Below are 20,000 nucleotides of genomic sequence, written 5' to 3'. Positions count from 1 at the left end.
GTCATTATTAATTTTAACCTCTAACTTTTCAGCCATAAGCAGGTGCCACACAGAAGATTCTCACCAGTGTGGTTACCCTGTTTCAGTTTCCTAAGGCACAATTTATACAGACATTCATGTCTATGGGTGTGATGTCAAGTCTATCTGGGCAGTTCATGCAAGACTAAAAATATCCTTCAAGACACATGGAGATGTGGCCCTATGAGTCTTGACTCTGGAACACAGGGCAGTTGCGTGTCTGTATAGATCAGGGGTGTCAAACACACGGCCTGTGACCTAAAACCGGCTTGCTAGGGGGTTCACTCCAGCCCTTGTAACAGGGATACTGTGATAAGAGTGGTTCCACTTGTTCAGATGCTTCAGATGTTTTGGTATATTTGATGGCTCAATAATGACCTCCTCTCATAAGATGGCTTTAAATTAGGCGGATGTCACAAACCCTGGCGGTTCATGAGCACCTTGACTGTGGTGACTATGACACTATGTCCACTTTGCTAGTTAGCTCGTAGCCACAATGCTAATGTAACTTGCTGTCCTTTATAGGCTCCGCCGAGAAATTATATGCATTAAAGTTATGAACAGCAGGTACTGTTGTCACAAGGAAAATATCGTAGCCACAATGCTAATGTGACTTGCTGTCCTTTGGTTCCGCCTAGAAATTATATGCATTAAAGTTATGAACAGAATCTATGACAAAGGACAGCCTTGGCAGAATCCAGACCTCACTGGAAACGAATCCAACTTACTGCCGGCAATGTAGACCAAACTGACACTGTTCGTACAGGGAGCGAACAGCCCTTATTAAGGGGTACCCCTTACTCCCAGAGCACCCTCCACAGCACTCCCGGAGGGACATGGTCGAATGCCTTCTCCAGATCCACAAAGCACATGTAGACTGGTTGGGCAAACTCCCATGCACCCTTGAGGACCCTGATGGTGTTGAGCTGGTTCAACGCTCCACGGCCAGGACGAAAACCACACTGCTCCTCCTGAATCTGAGATTTGATTTCCTGACAAACCCTCCTTCACTAGAACCCCTGAATATACCTTACCAGGGAGGCTGAGGAGTGTGATCCCCCTATAGTTGGAACACAACCTCCGTCTGATCCCCCTTCTTAAAAAGGGAGACCACCATCCCGGTCTGACAATCCAGACTGTCCCTGATGTCCACACAATGTTGCAGATGCGTGGCAACCAGAACAGTCCCACAACATCCAAAGCATTCAGGAACTCTCCCACTGAGAAGCTTTCTAACCACCGCATTGACTTCAACCCCAGAGATAGGAGAGCCCGCCTTTTGAGTCCCCGGAGTGAAATTTATGCTTTTGAAGTAATCGGCCCACCAACTCACAACATCCCGAGTCGAGGTCAGCACTGCCCCATCCCCACTCAATACAGTGCGCTGCTTCCCCCTCCTGACACTCCAGATGCTGGACCAGAATTTCATAAGAGCAGTCTGAAAGTTCTTCCCCATACCCTCACCCAACCCCTCCCATGCTAGAGTTTTTACCTCGGCGACCACCAAGGCCGTATTCCGCTTGGCCATCTGGTACCCATCAGCTGCCTCCAGAGTCCCACAGCCTCGATAGGACTCCTTCAGCTTCACGGCATCCCTTACTGCTGTTGTCCACCAGCGGGTTTAGGTATTGCCGCCATGTCAGGCCCCGACCAACCTACGGCCACAGCTGCAGCCAGCCACCTCAACAATGGAGGCATGGAACATGGTCCACTCGGACTCAATGTCCCCCGCCTCCACCGGAACGTGGCCGAAGTTCTCCCGTCGGTGGGAGTTGAAGCTACTTCAGATAGAGGACTCTGCCAGACGTTCCCAACAGACCCTCACAATACGCTTAGGTCTTCCAGGTCGGACCGGCATCTTTCCCCACCATTGGAGCCAACTCACCACCAGGTGGCGATCGGTTGACAACGCTGCCCCGCTCTTCACCCATGAGTCCAAGACATGGGGCTGCAAGGCTGATGACAAGACCACAAAATTGATCATCGAACTCTGGCCAAGGGTGTTCTGGTGCCAAGTGTACATGTGGATACCCTTATGTCTACACATGGTGTTCGAAATGGACAATGGGGTGGGGGGCATTGCTCCCAATCACGCCCCTCAGGTCTCACTGTCATTGTCCACGTGAGCATTGGAGTCCCCCAGCAGAACGAGGGAGTCCCAAGCAGGGGTGCGCTCCAGCACCCTCTCCAAGGACTCCAAAAAGGGTGGTTACTCTGAGCTGCTGTTTGGTGCATAGGCACAAACAACAGTCAGGGCCCGTCCCCCACCTGAAGGTGGAGGGAGGGTCCCATGGGTGCAGGCCCCGGCCACCAGGGGGCTCGCAATCGAGCCACACCTTCAGGCCTGGATCCAGAGGGGGGCCCCAGTGATCCGCATCCGGGCGAGGGAAAACGTCGTCCATATTTGTCTGTCGTCATCAGGGGTCTTTGAATCATGCTTTGTCCGGTCCCTCACCAAGGAGGGACCGGGGTAACCATGCAAGGGGCATAAAAGCCCCAGACAACTTAGCTCCTAGGATCATCAGGATACACAAAACCCTCCACTACAATAAGGTGACGGCTCTGGGAGGGGACGTATTCAATTGCCTGTTATTTTGTTGTTAAAACTTGGTTACTTTCTGCCATAACGTGGTTCCAGCAATACCTGTGTGACCAGTGTGCTCTATTACCCAATCACTGGTTTTGGTGTTTTGCGAATTCCTGACACGATAGCTTAGTGATTAGCATCACGACTGTTTGCTTTGCCAACCCATTCCTCACCCTGCCTTCGTGATAGTACTTAAAAAGCATGGTGACTTATCGTGAGTTGACACCGGACGCAAAAAGAAATTTCGCCCCCGTGCCTTGGCAGCCGGGGTGCGTAATAAAATGTAGTGCACAAGCAGCTGTTCAATGTGGACACGCCATTTTTTTTCCCTTCTTTTTTTTTTTAATTTATTTTTTTTTTTTTTACCATCTGTGTCACGGTGACCTGACACAGTGCCATACTGGCCTGTAATGAAGGACACAGCATTTGTTTTTTTCCAATATCCAAAACAATCGGTGTTACGGCTGTAACGAGTCATTGTACAGGGATTTCTGTACCAAAATACGGACGTTCCGTAACATTTGGCCGGTGTGGGCATTCGTCATGCTTGATCATCCCCGGACATGTCAGAGAAAGTCTGGAAACACGGGGTTAACAGAGGGTCACTGGGGCGGGGGGGTCTATCAGCTTTTCAAAAAGTTATATAAGGGGCGGGACTTTCTTTACTCCTTCCCGATCTCTGAGGTGGGGGGGCGGTCCACTGGATTGACCTCCCGGAGAACATTGATGGTGTGACGGTGGACTCGCTCGCTGGGGCGGTGCCAGCTGGCGCCCACCTTGGTCCCCCGCTCTGGCTACTGGTGGGGGTTGGTGGGTCCCCCCTGTCGGTCCTTGGGCTTGCTTCCTACTCTTCTCTCTGTTCCTTGCGTTGCGCTGTGGTCGCCTCCTCCTCTTGGTGGACCCCTGCGGGCTGTGGGGTTTTCGTCCCCGCCTGGTTTTTTTGGGGGGGGGCGGCACCTCCCACACTCGGGGGTGGGTAGTGGTTGCTGGCTGGAATGTGGGGCAGAATCCCGGGGTCGTGGCTGGGGAGGGTGGCCCTCTTTGTCTGTGGTTGTCCTGCCAGATGGGCCCGAGCTGCAGGAGCCATTTCTCTTAATCACTCACTTAGCGCACACACTCACTGTTAATATATTTTTTATGGCTCACGGTCCTCTCCAGATGTTAATGCACCACACCACACGGGGGCCCCTCCTTGAGCCGTCACTTTGTCGTGGTGGAGGTCTTTGTGTGTCCCAGTGATCCTAGGAGCTAAGTTGTCTGGGGCTTTATGCCCCTTCCCACCACCTGTGGGAGGGGCCATAGGGGTCTGGTGCAGTGTGAGCTGGGCGGTGGCCGAAGGCGGGGACCTTGGCGATCCGATCCCCGGCTACAGAAGCTGGCTCTAGGGACGTGGAATGTCACTTCTGGCAGGGAAGGAGCCCGAGCTGGTGTGTGAGGTCGATATAGTCGGACTCTCCTCCGCGCACAGCTTGGGCTCTAGTACCAGTCCTCTCGAGAGGGGTTGGACTCTCTTCCACTCTGGAGTTGCCGTGTGGGTATACTTATTGCCCCCCCGGCTTGGCACCTGTACGTTGGGGTCCACCCCAGTGGATGAGAGGTTAGCCTCCCTCCGCCTTCGGGTGGGGGGACGGGTCCTGACTGTTGTTTGTGCCTATGCACCAAACAGCAGTTCAGAATACCCACCCTTTTTGGAGTCCTTGGAGGGGGTGCTGGAGAGCGCTCCCGCTGCGGACTCCATCGTTCTGCTGGGGGATTTCAATGCTCACGTGGGCAATGACAGTGATACCTGGAAGGGCGTGATCGGGAGGAACGGCCCACCCGATCAGAACCCGAGTGGACCATGTTCCGCCCCTCCATTGCTGAGGCAGCCGACTGGAGCTGTGGCCGTAAGGTGGTCTGTGCCTGTCGTGGCGGCAATCCCCAAACCCGTTGGTGGACACCAACGGTGAGGGATGCCTTCAAGCTGAAGAAGGAGTCCTATCGGACCTTTTTGGCCTGTGGGACTCCTGAGGCAGCTGATGGGTACCGACCGGCAAAGCGGAATGCAGCTCTGTTGGTCGCTGAAGCAACAACTCGGGTATGGGAGGAGTTCGGTGAGGCCATGGAGAAAGATTTCCGGACGGCTTCGAGGAAATTCTGGTCCACCATCCGGCGTCTCAGGAGAGGAAAGCAGTGCACCACCAACACTGTGTATAGTGGGGATGAGGCGCTGCTGACCTCGACTCGGGACGTTGTGAGTCGGTGGGGAGAATACTTCGAAGACCCCCTCAATTCCACCGACACGCCTTCCCATGAGGAAGCAGAGTGTGGGTTCTCTGAGGCGGGCTCTCCTATCTCTGGGTTTGAGGTCACCGAGGTAGTTAAAAAGCTCCTCGGTGGCAGGGCCCCGGGGGTGGATGAGATTCGCCTGGAGTTCCTAAAGGCTCTGGATGTTGTGGGGCTGTCCTGGTTGACACGCCTCTGCAACATCGCGTGGCCAATCGGGGACAGTGCCTCTGGATTGGCAGACTGGGGTGGTGGTCTCCCTTTTTAAGAAGGGGGACCGGAGGGGGTGTTTCAACTACAGGGGGATCACACTCCTCAGCCTCCCTGGTAAGGTCTATTCAGGGGTGCTGGAGAGGAGGGTCCGTCGGGAAGTTGAATCTCAGATTCAGGAGGAGCAGTGTGGTTTTCATCCTGGCCGTGGAACAGTGGACCAGCTCTACACCCTCGGCAGGGTCCTCGAGGGTACATGGGAGTTCGCCCAAACAGTCTACATGTGTTTTGTGGACTTGGAGGCGGCGTTCGACCGTGTCCCTCGGGGAGTCCTGTGGAAGGTGCTTCGGGAGTATAGGATACCGAACCCCCTGATACGGGCTGTTCGGTCCCTGTACGACCGGAGTCAGAGTTTGGTATGCGTATCCACCAGTAAGTCGGACTCGTTCCCGGTGAGGGTTGAACTCCGCCAAAGCTGCCCTTTGTCACCGATTCTGTTCATAACTTTTATGGACAATTTTTAGGCGCAGCCGAGGCGTAGAGGGGGTCCGGTTTGGTGGCCTCAGTATTGCATCTCTGCTTTTTGCAGATGATGTGGTTCTGTTGGCTTCATCAAGCCGTGACCTCCAACTCTCACTAGAGCAGTTCGCAGCCGAGTGTGAAGCGGCTGTTATGAGAATCAGCACCTCCAAATCTGAGACCATGGTCCTCAGTCGGAAAAGAGTGGCATGCCCTCTCCAGGTCGGGGATGAGATCCTGCCCCAAGTGGAGTAGTTCAAGTATCTTGGGGTCTTGTTCACGAGTGAGGGAAGAATGGAACGGGAGATCGACAGGCGGATCGGTGCAGCGTCTGCAGTGATGCGGATTTTGTATCGGTCCGTTGTGGTAAAGGAGCTAAGCCGAAAGGCGAAGCTCTCAATTTACCGGTTGATCTACGTTCCTACCCTCACCTATGGTCACAAGCTGTGGGTCGTGACCGAAAGAACAAGATCCCGGATACAAGCGGCCGAAATGAGTTTCCTCCGCAGGATTTCCGGGCTTTTCCTTAGAGAGAGGGTGAGAAGCTCGGTCATCCAGGAGGATCTCAGAGTAGAGTCGCTGCTCCTCCACATTGAGAGGAGCCAGATTAGGTGGCTGGGGCATCTGATTTTGATGCTTCCCCGGTGATGTGTTCCGGGCACGACCCACCGGGAGGAGACCCCGGGGACGACCCAGGACACGCTGGAGAGACTACATCCTTCGGCTGGCCTGGGAACGCCTCGGGATCCCCCGGAAGAACTAGAGGAAGTGGCTGGGGAGAGGGAAGTCTGGGCGTCCCTGCTAAAGCTACTACCCCCATGACCCGATCCGGATAAACGGTAGAAAATGGATGGATGGATGGATGGACCACACGGGGGGGCACTGATACATGGGGTAGGGCCAATGACTGGCAGTCATAGTCACAGGCCGGTTGTCATTGCGCCTCGGTGGGGGCGGCGGACCGCCCTGGGTCCCTCGGTGTCGGACGTGTCCCACCTGTTGGGCTGCCCTCGAGTGGACTCCTGGGCCCGATCCCGCCTCACGATTGATTGGGTGGGGTCCTCAGCCACTGCAGTGCAGGCACAGCAATTACAGGACACTTATGTCAGTCATTGTGCATGCGAAACTGTGTCAATTCAGGGACACACCCTTGGGACTTTTTCGCTGGGTGTAGGGCCTCTCACTTATTGCGACAAATAACTCATGGATATGCGAATTGCTTGGGGATCTCCTCACTCACACTCTGGTCGTTTCGATGTTTATAATTTACATAGCCATTCCCACCACACTTCAATTGTACAGCCCAGTTCACGACCCTTGTCCTGCATCCTTCCTCTCCTGTCCTTGTCCTATGCTATCTTGTCCTGTCCTTCCCTAACAGGGTGTAGAACTACTGCCCTATACAACTCATATCTAATGTGTCATTGTTCTAGATATATAAGGACTTACTTTTCTTATCTTGTGTACACAAAAGACAAAAGGCTCCAGTTTAATAGAATTTGAATTTTCTGTCAATTATTTAATGATTTGGGCTTTACAGGGCTAGAGGTGAAAGAGAAATTCTGGAAGGAGCTAGATGAAGTTGTTCTGAGTATTCCAGACAGAGAGAGAGTTGTGATTGGTGCAGATTTTAATGGACATGAAACAGGGGTGATGGAAAAGTGATGGTTAAGTCCGGCATCCAGGAAAGGAACCTCGAGGGACTGATGATGGGAGACTTTGCAAAAAGGTTGGAAATGGATGAAGTTAGCACTTTGTTAGAAATTAGCTCATTAGAGGGACAGCCAAGGTTAGATGTTTTGGAGACCAAGTTAGATAGAGCAGACTTTGATGGTTTTGACACGTCCAGAGGAGAGTGAGTGAGTATATTGGTAGAAGATGAGGTTGGAGCTGGCAGGCAAGAAAGCTCGGGAAATACCAAAGAGAATGTTCATAGATGTAGTGAGGGAAGACATGAGGCTACTTGGTGTTAGAAAGGAGGATGCAGGAGATAGGCTGACATGGAAAAGAATCACACGCTGTGGCAACCCCTAAGGGGACAAGCCGAAAGGGAAAGAGTGCATTCTATTCTCATTTATGAAGGACTGACTTGTATCCTTAAACTGCATATGTTGGTACTGAGTGTATGGTATAAATCCGGTGTACAAAATTTGAGACATAATGCTAAATGCTAAACGGTTAGCATTTGCATTTAGCATTAACATGCAAGCAATTCCCATTTTAGGTAAAAAAAAAAAAACACCCATTCAGCTCACTCATACATCATGTTATACGTACATTACACATCTAATAGTGTCTTAAAAATCACTTGCAGACGCTCCTATGTCGTTGTTGGCAAAGTTTGTCAGTGACCCCACACTGCTTTTGTCCGCAATAAAATCTCAAGACTATCAAGGTATTCCAGAGAAAAATGTGCTTCCCAATGCCAGAAAGCTTGGTCTCAGTCTCAGGTCATGGGTCTTGCAACAGGTTAATGACCCAAAACACACAGCTAAAAACAACAAAGAATGGCTAAGAGCAAAATATTGGACTATTATGAAGTGGCCTTCGTTGAGTTCTGATCTAAATCCTATTAAACATCTGTGGAAGGAGCTGAAACATCCCATCTGGAGAAAGCAACCTTCAAACCTGAGAAGACTAGAGCAATTTTCTCCAAAGTGGCCCAAATACCTGCTGAGAAGTGCAGAAGTTTCATTGAAAGTTTAAAAAAATTAAATAAAAATACTGCCGTGATTGCCTCATAAAGGTTGTGCAACAAAATATTAAGGTTACATTTTAGTCCAGGCCTGTTTCATGAGTTTAAATAATTTCTTTGAACCACAATTCAAAAGCAATGTCTGATTTTCATTGGTTAATTTGCTTTTCTTTTATTTTTTTTTTATTTTTTTTTATCTAGTACTTTTGTCAGATTCAAGTTATTTGTGGGTTGTGGGTGACCACTGTGGTTTTTTCACGAATAGAGGGGTACCAACAATTTTATCCATCCATCCATTTTCTGAGCCGCTTATCCTTATCACAAGGGTCGTGGGAGTGTTGGAGCCTATCCCAGCTTCACACTCACATTCACACCTACGGGCAATTTAGAGTCTCCAATTAACCTAGCATGCATGTTTTTGGGATGTGGGAGGAAACCGGAGTGCCCAGAGAAAACTCACACAGGCACGGGGGGAACATACAAACTCCACACAGGCGGGGCCGGGGATTGAACCCCGGTCCTCAGAACTGTGAGGCAGATGCTCTAACCAGTCATTCACCGTGCCGCCTACAATTTTATCCATGTGTGTAAAAGAACAGCAGTTATTCAGACATTAACCTCTGTCTACTCACAGGCTGCATCCCAAAGTGATAAGTTTGTCCCATTTGTCACTGCAAGATGCTGCATAGTAACATTATATTGGCAAACTGAATCTATACCTTGTAAACTCTTTGAAATCGTGAATTTAGTTTTTTTTCCCAAGCAAGTCACGGCATTTTTTTTTCAGCTCTTGAACTATCAGCCACTACCACCACCACCACCACCTCCCCTTCATCCTAAACTGGCTGCTGCTCCCGTCATGCCACGACCACAGAAGCCAGCCTCTTCCATGTCTGTCCTGAGAAGACGCAGGGTCAGGTAACAGATTGTGACAATTGATGAAGGCAGTTTGATTGCAGGGAATATTAGCGATTGTGATAACTACGAAAATTCTTGGAGAAATTCTGAATCGGCCTACAAATTGTGGAAAGTCCAAAACCCACATTTGTGAAATACCGGGTTCCTACGAAAGTATGGAAAAGTATGGAATTTGATTATATAAATATCCAGGTCTCAAAGTGTGGAAAATGCACCACTGTCTTTTTATTTCAGGATAATTATAATTCATTTGTATTTAACTTTTAAATACAATTAATTTGTCTAAACTCTTGTTTTTAAACGTGGATTGAGATACAATTTAGTTTATGTACATTTTAATTTAATATCAAGTACACTTTTCGTATCTGTATAAGGAAATGGAAAAATGTAAGATGGAATCATACTTTTTGAGGAGCAAATTTTTATCCAGTACTCATTTAGCCTTATTTAAAAATGAAATACTTCATGCTAATTAGGCATACATCTGCATATTAAAATTTTAAAAATTAGCTGTTTAAAAAAATATATATAATAATTCAGTTAGCTGTACGTATAATATATTTTACCTTTATGATCTCAGTGATGATGAGTCACAGGTTGTATTTAGATACATTGACATGCTTACAAGGGTATGGAAAGTATTCAGAACCCCTTAAATGTTTTTCTCTTTGTTACATTGCAGCCATTTGCTACAATCATTGAAGTTGATTTAAAAATGAAATACTTCATGCTAATTAGGCATACATCTGCATATTAAAATTTTAAAAATTAGCTGTTTAAAAAAAATATATATAATAATTCAGTTAGCTGTACGTATAATATATTTTACCTTTATGATCTCAGTGATGATGAGTCACAGGTTGTATTTAGATACATTGACATGCTTACAAGGGTATGGAAAGTATTCAGAACCCCTTAAATGTTTTTCTCTTTGTTACATTGCAGCCATTTGCTACAATCATTGAAGTTGATTTAAAAATGAAATACTTCATGCTAATTAGGCATACATCTGCATATTAAAATTTTAAAAATTAGCTGTTTAAAAAAATATATATAATAATTCAGTTAGCTGTACGTATAATATATTTTACCTTTATGATCTCAGTGACGATGAGTCACAGGTTGTATTTAGATACATTGACATGCTTACAAGGGTATGGAAAGTATTCAGAACCCCTTAAATGTTTTTCTCTTTGTTACATTGCAGCCATTTGCTACAATCATTGAAGTTGATTTTTTTCCTCATTAATGTACACAGAGCACCCCATATTGACAGAAAAAAAACAGAATTTGGGATTTTTTTTCAGATTTATTAAAAAAGAAAGACTGAAATATTACACAGCCATAAGTATTCAGACTCTTTGCTGTGACATTCATATTTAACTCTGGTGCTGTCCATTTCTTCTGATCATCCTTGAGATGGTTCTACACCTTCATTGGAGTCCAACTGTGTTTGATTATACTGATTGGACTTGATTAGGAAAGCCACACACCTGTCTATATAAGACCTTACAGCTCACAGTGCATGTCAGAGCAAATGAAAATCATGAGGTCAAAGGAACTGCCTGAAGAACTCAACGACAGAATTGTGGCAAGGCACAGATCTGGCCAAGGTTACAAAAAAAGATTCTGCTGCACTTAAGGTTCCTAAGAGCCCAGTGGCCTTCATAGTCCTTAATCCTTTAAAAATCCTCAGGCTGCCAGAACTAAGACAAGAGCATGCAAAATCCTCTCGGACCCTCCACATCCCGGTCACCAGCTCTTCCAGCTCCTTCCCTCAGGTAGGCGCTACCGATCAATGCCAGAGTAGCATCTACTCCATTTGCACACTGATTGAGGAGTATCTGGAACATTTGCACAATCAACATTGTCCCAGATTATCGCACTACTCCCTTGAAGTCTCGGCGCCCTTTGCACAATGGTCATTGCACCGGACTATTGCAATATCAGTCTTTCGAACTGCTCTAAGTGCTAGAGGACTCTGCATCTTTTTGCACAATTGTCAAAAAAATAATTTTTTTTATTTTTAAAAAATGTACCGGCATTACCAGATAACTAGCAACCCTTTGTTGCTCAGTGACTGTTTTTTGTCAATGTCCTTATGTCTCAAAAGTGTTCTCTGTCAATTGACTGTCTGTTGTCATACTTGAGCGGCTCCAACTACAAAAAAAAACACTACAAATTCCTTGTATGTTTTTTGGACATACTTGGCAAATAAAAATGATTCTGATTCTGAAATGGAAGATGTTTGGGATGACCAGATCCCTTCCTTGAGCTGGCCGTCCGGCCAAACTGAGCAATCAGGGGAGAAGAGCCTTGGTGAGAGAGGTAAAGAAGAACCGAAAGATAACTGTGGCTGAGCTCCAAAGATGCAGATGGGAGAAAGTTCTAGAAACTCAACCATCACTGCAGCCCTCCACCACTCTGGGCTTTATGGCAGAGTGGGCCGAGAAAGCTCCTCCTCAGTGCAAGACACAAGAAAGCCTGCATGGAGTTTGCCAATAAACACCTGAAGGACTCCAAGATGGTGAGAAATAAGATTCTCTGCTCTGATGAGACCAAGATAGAACTTTTTGGCCTTAATTATATGCGGTATGTGTGGAGATTAAACCAGGCAGTGCTCATCACCTGTCCAACACAGTCCCAACAGTGAAGCATGGTGGGGGCAGCATCATGCTGTGGGGGTGTTTTTTTAGCTGCAGAGACAGGACGATTGGTTGCAATTGAAGGAAAGATGAATGCGGCCAAGTACAGGGATACACTGAACGGAATACCTTCTCCAGAGTGCTCAGGACCTCAGACTGGTCTGGAAGTTTACCTTCCGACAAGACAATGACCCTAAGCACACAGCTAAAATAACGAAGGAGTGGCTTCAGAACAACTCCGTGATTGATCTTGAATGGCTCAGCCAGAGCCCTGACTTAAACCCAATTGAGCAGCTCTGGAGAGACCTGAAAATGGCTGTCCACCAATGTTCACTATCCAACCTGAGAGGACTGAAGAGGATCTGCAAGGAGGGTTGGCAGAGCATCACCAAATCCAGGTGTGAAAAACTTGTTGCATCATTCCCAAAAAGACTTATGGTTGTATTAGCTCAAAAGGGTGCTTCTACTAAATACTGAGTAAAGGTTCTGAATACCTATGGCTGTGTGATACCCTTGAAATGGACAGCATCCGAGTTAAATATATAAGTCTCATAATCTTTGGGTTCTTCTTTACCTGTCTCACCAAGACTCTTCTCCCCTGATTGCTCAGTTTGGCCGGACGGCCAGCTCTCGGAAGGGTTCTGGTCGTCTCAAACATCTTCCATTTAAGGATTATGGAGGCCACTGTGCTCTTAGGAACCTTAAGTACAGAAGAGGGGTTTTTTTTGTAACCTTGGCCAGATCTATGCCTTGCCACAATTCTGTCTCTGAGCTCTTCAGGCAGTTCATAATTCTCATTTGCTCTGACATGCACTGTGAGCTGTAAGGGTCAAATATCGACAGGTGTGTAGCTTTCCTAATTAAGTCCAATCAATATAATCAAACACAGCTGGACTCCAATGAAGGTGTAGAACCATCTCAAGGATGATCAGAAGAAATGGACAGCACCCGGGTTAAATATGAGTGTTACAGCAAAGGGTCTGAATACTTATGGCTGTGATATTTCAGTTTTTCTTTTTTTTTAAATCTGCAAAGATTTCAACAACTCAATTTTTTGTCTGTCAATATGGGGTGCTGTGTGTACATTGAGGAAAAAAATTAACTCAAATGATTTTAGCAAATGCCTGCAATATAACGAGTGAAACATTTCAGCGGGTCTGAATATTTTCCGTACCTACTGTATATAGTTTTTTTTTTTTTAAAAGACCTCAAAGGAGATTTTACAACATATACATTTTGCTAAAAGCTGACTGACTCCTCCTACTGACCCTATGTCAAATCCACCGGCGTTTTCTTAACCAGACATGTCTCAGCATGCTCGTGCGTGACCCCTCCTCCCTCTGGCCCTTTGTCAACCCACCTGTTTCTTGACTAGACTTGTTACAACATGTCTGTGCGTGGCCCCTATCCCCACTCTCCCCTCTCCCTAACATCTGCCCAGGCATGCCCTAGATATGACCTTGCATGACCCTTGCCCTAATTATATCACGTGACCTCATGTAACCCTGTCTGACTTCGCGTAATTCTTTGAAGTACCAATTTTATAGCACGTGATACTTGTATTGTTTAATAACCTTTTAAAGTACCACTTTTTTTGTTTAATTACCCTTTGAAGTGGCAGGTGACCTCGCGTGACTCTTGCCCTCCTTATACCACGTGACCTTGCGTATCCCTGTCTGACCTCGGGTGATCCTTTGAAGCGCCAGGCTTTATACCACGTGAGACTTTTATAACCCTTAAAAGTACCCAAGTTGTAGCACATTATACTTTTATTGTTTTATAACCCTTTATTGTTTAATAACACTTAAGTGCCGCGTGACCTTGCACGACCCTTACCTGAAGTATACCACGTGACCGAGCGTGGCCGCCGGGCCGCGCTTGACCCCTGTCTGGTCGCGAGAGGGAGCCATCATGTCTTGTGATCAAAACAAACCCCTCTAAAGGTCAAAGCCATACACGTGTCAAAACAAGGCCATAAATCATACGTCAGCGTCATAAATCACTCGTTTGACAGACTTTGTTTTATAACCCTTTGAAGTACCAATTTTATAGCACGTGATACTTGTATTGTTTTTATAAAGCTTTAAAGTATCTGTTTTCTTTTTTCATAACACTTTGAAGTGCCAGGTGGCCGCTTGTGACCCTTTGAAGTACCGGTTTTATTGTTTTATAACCCTATAAACTGCCAGATGGCCGCTCGTGCCCGCGTGTGACTCTGTCTGACGGCGCTTGACCCCTGTCTGACTGTTAGGGGGAGCCAAAATGACGTCACATGATCAAACCAAGTCCCCTAAAGGTCAAAGCCATAAACCTGTCAGGGTCATAAATCACTCGTTTGACATAAGCTCCATTCTATTACTGCCCGAGAGTGACCCTGTCTGACAGAGGGAGCCATAATGACATCATATGAACAAAACGAACCCCCTAAAGGTCAAAGCCATAAATCTGTCAGGGCCATAAATCAATCGTTTGACATAAGGTCCATTCTATTACTCTCTCTGGTGATTACAACACCTTTGATGACTGGGATGCTGCTGAAGATTTCAGGGAAAAATGAAAAGATAGAAGCAGCACAGAGTCAACTGCATAAGATTTAAATCGACTTGAAGATGAGAAGGATGAAATCAATGCGAAGAAAACAAAATAGCCGATTAAAACAGACATATTCTGCAACAAAAACAGAAAAATCTAAACTGAACATTTCACCATTGATGTTTTGAATGATACCCTGGTATCATTTTATCCACCATCCAGTCAACGAAGACCAACAGAGAGTACAGCGTGCCCAGCTTGAGAACTCATCATCGTCATAACTGTAGTTATTTAAAATTGTCAACCTTGAAAATCTATTTGCTGGAGTACTGAATAGCATTGACAGAAAGTTATGGGATTGGATTGACTATTCATAGTCAAGCCGTCAGGTGTTGCAAGGGAAAATAAATTTTCATAAAACTTTATTTTGACTACAAAAGGATTTTTCTTTGAGACGTCTGGAAAAGTATGGAATTTTGAAATCTCAAACGCGTAGGAAGCCTGGAAGCATTTATAGTGAGTTGGGCTTGCCTTGTAGAAGTATTCGAAATGTTGGCCTTGGCCAAAAGGACCGATCGATAAGGATTTAATTTGGTGCCCTGTGTTTAGGTACTATTGTGAAAGGTGAGTATGATAAGGAATGTTATTCCCTGTGGTTGCGTACAATGTCTTATACAATGCTAACATGCTTACAGTTGGCATGGTAACATCCATCCATTTTCTGAGCCGCTTCTCCTCACTTGGGTTGCGGGCGTGCTGGAGCCTATCCCAGCTGTCATCGGGCAGGAGGCGGGGTACACCCTGAACTGGTTGCCAGCCAATCACAGGGCACATAGAAACAAACAACCATTCGCACTCACAGTCATGCCTACGGGCAATTTTAGAGTCTCCAATTAATGCATATTTTTGGGATGTGGGAGGAAACCGGAGTGCCGCCGGCATGGTAACATACAGTGGATATAAAAACTCTCTCCACCCCTGTTCATATGCCAGGTTTTTGTGATGTTAAAAATTTAGAGACCAAGACAGATTATTATTTTAAAACTTTGTGACCTCTAACCTGTACAAATCAATTGAAAAAGAAACTTAAATATTTTAAAAGAAAAATTAAAGCTGTTCGATAACCCAGTTGAAGAAATATACACACCCTCAAACTAACACTTTGAGCGCTGTAAAACCATAGGTACAGTTATTTTGGGAAGAAGTCTTGTCAGTGTGGCACATCTTGATGTGGCAATATTTGCCCACTCTTTGGGGAAAAAAATTATTTAAATCTTTGAGACAATTAGGGCATCTCCTCTCCACAGCCCCTTTCAGATCACTCAGGGTTTCACACATGTACATTTATTTGTGGCGGGCCGACACATTGATTTTTGCTTTTGCTGTGCAGAAATTCTGCCGCAATGTGCTCCTTTTGTGTGTCTGCCAATGATCCATATAACTGATTTTCTTTCTGATGCGATACTGAAAATACAGTCCCTCAAATTACTGATGTATCAAAAGTATTGCTGTTTCATTTTGAAAATCAATGTTCTGGTATCAATGGCATTGACATTTCCGACAGTATCGACCCTTCCCCACGCCAGTGACACGCTGCTCCAGCCGGTGTAATGGTGTCTCGTCACAGCACAGTTGGTGCAGTTTTTTTCTGTATTTGTGTGCATTTTCTCTTGGAAGAGCCACTCTATGTTCGGCGAAGCCTACGTACTCTTGAGAAGCTTTTGAGTTTAGGATTACGCCGCGAAAAGACTATAACAAGAAGCGGCGAGTCCCCCCTGCACGTGTAACTCCGTTGAATCCTTTGTCCACAATTATACAGTTTTAAAGTTATCTAAATAGTCTTTGTGAAACAAATAAGGACATACAGCGGCTGAAATAAGTATTTAACACGTCACAATTTTTCTCATTAAATATATTTCCAAAGATGCTATTGACAGAACATATCATCAGATGTTGGTAACAACCAAAGTAATACAAACAAAGAAAGTACAACAAATAAGCTCAGAAATTAAGTTATGTGTAATCATGTGAACTGACACAGGGAAAAAGTATTGAACACATGAAGAAAGGGAGGTGCAAAAAGGCATGGAAAGGCAGAACAACACCTAAAATTTATCAATAATCAAACAGCAATCCAGCTCCTTGTGATTATCAGCTGGTTCAGTTTTAAATGATGGCCTACAAAAACGTCTCATTGCTCAGGTGTGAGTCAAGACACATCTCATGATGCAAAGAGCTGTCTCAAGACCATCGCAAACTAATTGTTGCAAAACATAACGATAGCATTAGTTACAGGCGCACAGCTAAGCTTCTGAACATTCCAGTGAGCACGGTTGGGGCCATTATACGTAAGAGGAAAGCCAATCAAACCACCATAAATTTGCCTCGATCAGGTCCTCCTCGCAAGATTTCTGACAGAGAAGTGCAAAGAATAATCAGAAGAGTTGTCCAAGAGCCAAGGACCATCTGTGGAGAGCTTCAAAAAGACCTGGAATTAGCAGGTACCGTTGTCACAAGGAAAACAGTGAGTAATGTACTCTGCCGCCACGGCCTGTATGCACGCTCACCACGAGACACCATTGCTCAAATGCATGGTCTTCTATTAGATGGCAGGAAGTACATAGTCATTAATGTATCCACTTCTTGTGACATATTTGTTTGTTGGTGTGCCGAGAGATTTTTCAATTGTAAAATATGTTCCTTGGGCTCCATAAAGTTTGGAAATCACTGCTCTGGTCAGGTCATTTACCGTATTTTCACGACCATAGGGTGCACCGCATTAAAAGGCGCAGTCTCAGTTACGGGGTCTATTTCTATATTTAACACATACATAAGTATTATTGGGCGCAGGCATGGTAAAACATACGCTAGCTTAAAACATACGGTAGCATGCATGCATGCTAAAACAATGTTTTTAAAAAGGCAGCGGGAGCAAAACTGAGTTCGGTTGTACTTTATTGAAGTATTTAACAATGTACTCAGGTTATTTTTTGATCAATCCTCATCCACAAATCCATCAAAGTCCTCATGTTCTGTATCCGAAATGAACAGCTGGGAAAGTTCACCAACAAACACGCCGGGTTCCCTCTTGTCATTCTCAGAGTTAGTCTCGTTGCCGGGGGGCTGTTCAGCAATGATGCCTGCTTTCGCGAAAGCTCAGACAACAGTCAAAGCAGATACCTTAGCCCAAGCATCCACAATCCATTCACATATGGTGATGTAACTCGCCCGGCGTTGCCTCCCTGTCTTAGTAAAGCTGTGTTCGCCATCTGTCAGCCATGGCTCCCATGTCGCTCACAACTTCACTTTGAACGCCCTGTTTAAACCGATGTCCAGCGGTTGGAGTTCCTTCGTCAAGCCTCCCAGAATGATGGCAAGCTCCTAGTTATTGCACTCAGTTGAATGGTGACTGTAGAGACGCTTCTCCCGGCTGTTCTTTGCTCATTAATCCATTGCTCGAGTTGGTCTTCCAACTCGGGCCACCTCGCCTTGTTTCCATGGAAACTCAGCTTCGTGTTCTTGACTTGCCGAAGCTCGTTTTCCTGCTTCCTCCACTTGCGAACCATGGATTCGTTGATCTTGAATTCACTCGCGGCTGCTCGATTCCCATGTTCCTCCTCGTAACTAATAGCTTGGAGTTTAAACTGTCTCTTCGTAGGTGCCATTTTCGGGGTCCTTAACAAAACCGATGCACATACATACTGGCGGTGTGCCTTTAGCGTCCTCTGTCACGCGCATCCTTCCCCCTTTAACGTCCGCATGCTGTCCTCAGTCACATCCGCCTTCCTCGATATAAGCAGCGTGTCGGCAGGAAATGCTCCCAGTCAGTCAAGCAGAGTGCTCATTAAAGTCCCACAACATTTACAGATTTTGGAACTCGGTGCACACATAAGGCGCACCCCATTATATGACGCCCCGTCAATTTTGGAGAAAATTTAAGACAATAAACGCGCCTTATGGTCGTGAAAATACGGTAGCTTTTGGGTTCAAAAGGTACTGTGTACGATGGCGACGCGGAGTAAATGTCTTTTCCAGATTTATGCGAATTATGACATTAAAGCCGATCAGCATAAAATGCTAAATATCGTCCGATACCGATCAGGCCGGTCAGATTGGTGTAAAGTCTAGCTTTTTTTTTTTTTTTTTTTTTTCAGCAATGGCGTGGTGAGCGTGCATATAGGGCCATGGCGGCGGAGTACATTACTCACTGTTTTCCTTGTGACAACTATACCTGCAAATTCCACGTCTTTTTGAAGCGCTCCACAGGTGGTCCTTGGCTCTTGGACAACTCTTCTGATTCTTCTTTGCACTCCTCTGTCAGAAATCTTGCAAGGAGCACCTGATCGAGGCAAATTTATGGTGGTATGATTGGCTTTAGCAGGGACGCCCAGACTTCCCTCTCCCCAGCCACTTCATCTAGCTCTTCCGGGGGGATCCCGAGGCGTTCCCAGGTCAGCCGAAAGACAGTCTCTCCAGCGTGTCCTGGGTCGTCCCCGGGGTCTCCTCCTGGTGGGTCATGCCCGGAACACCTCACCAGGGAGGCGTCCGGGAGGCATCCAAATCAGATGCCCCAGCCACCTCATCTGGCTCCTCAATGTGGAGGAGCAGCGACTCTACTCTGGGATCCTCCCGGATGACCGAGCTTCTCACCCTATCTCTAAGGGAGAGCCCGGACACCCTGCGGAGGAAACTCATTTCGGCCGCTTGTATCCGCAATCTTGTTCTTTCGGTCACGATCCACAGCTCGTGGCCATAGGTGAGGGTAGGAACGTAGATCGACCGGTAAATTGAGAGCTTCGCCTTTCGGCTTAGCTCCTCCTTTACCACAACGGACCGATACAAAATCCGCATCACTGCAGACGCTGCACCGATCCGCCTGTCGATCTCCCGTTCCATTCTTCCCTCACTTGTGAACAAGACCCCACGATACTTGAACTCCTCCACTTGGGGCAGGATCTCATCCCCGACCCGGAGAGGGCACGCCACACTTTTCCGACTGAGGACCATGGTCTCAGATTTGGAGGTGCTAATTCTCATCTCAGCCGGTTCACACTCGGCTGCGAACTACTCCAGTGAGAGTTGGAGATCACGGCTTGATGAAGCCAACAGAACCACATCATCTGCAAAAAGCAGAGATGCAATACTGATTGGCTTTCCACTTGCGTATTATGGCCCCAACTGTACTCACTGGAACATTCAGCAGCTCAGCTATGCGTCTGTAACCAATGCCATTATGTTTTGTAACAATTAGTTTGCGATGGTCTTGAGACAGCTCTTTGCTCTTACCCATCATGAGATGTCTTGACTCAAAACATTGGCAATGAGATATTTTGTAGGCCATCAATTAGGACTGAACCAGCTGATATTCATTTGCACTGACAAGGGGCTGGATTGCTGTTTGATTATTGATAGATTTTAGGATTTGTCTTGGGCTTCCATGCCTTTTCCTCCCTTCGTGTTCAATACTTTTTATTTACTTTTTGTCACTTCACATTTTTACACACAACTTAATTTCTGAATTAATTTGTTCTACTTTCTTTGTATGTAGGGATTACTTGGGTTGTTCCCAACATCTGGTGAAATTTTCAGGTCAATAGCACCTCTGGAAGTA

At 46.3% G+C, this 20,000-nt stretch overlaps 1 protein-coding gene across 5 annotated transcripts in view; it reads left to right on the top strand.

The window, feature by feature from the left end:
* The window catches only part of kdm2aa (lysine (K)-specific demethylase 2Aa), a 197,333-nt gene that overhangs the window by 48,052 nt on the left and 129,281 nt on the right, over positions 1-20,000 (top strand). For all 5 annotated transcript variants that reach the window (XM_061772020.1, XM_061772018.1, XM_061772016.1 and 2 more), the window contains one exon: positions 9,082-9,212. In XM_061772020.1, coding sequence (XP_061628004.1) covers positions 9,082-9,212 — 131 coding nt within the window. The remainder of the gene's footprint in view (positions 1-9,081; positions 9,213-20,000) is intronic.

This window comes from Phyllopteryx taeniolatus, chromosome 4, assembly GCF_024500385.1.
Source record: "Phyllopteryx taeniolatus isolate TA_2022b chromosome 4, UOR_Ptae_1.2, whole genome shotgun sequence".
NCBI classification, from domain to species: domain Eukaryota; kingdom Metazoa; phylum Chordata; class Actinopteri; order Syngnathiformes; family Syngnathidae; genus Phyllopteryx; species Phyllopteryx taeniolatus.
This window is presented reverse-complemented; position numbering and strand designations above follow the sequence as displayed.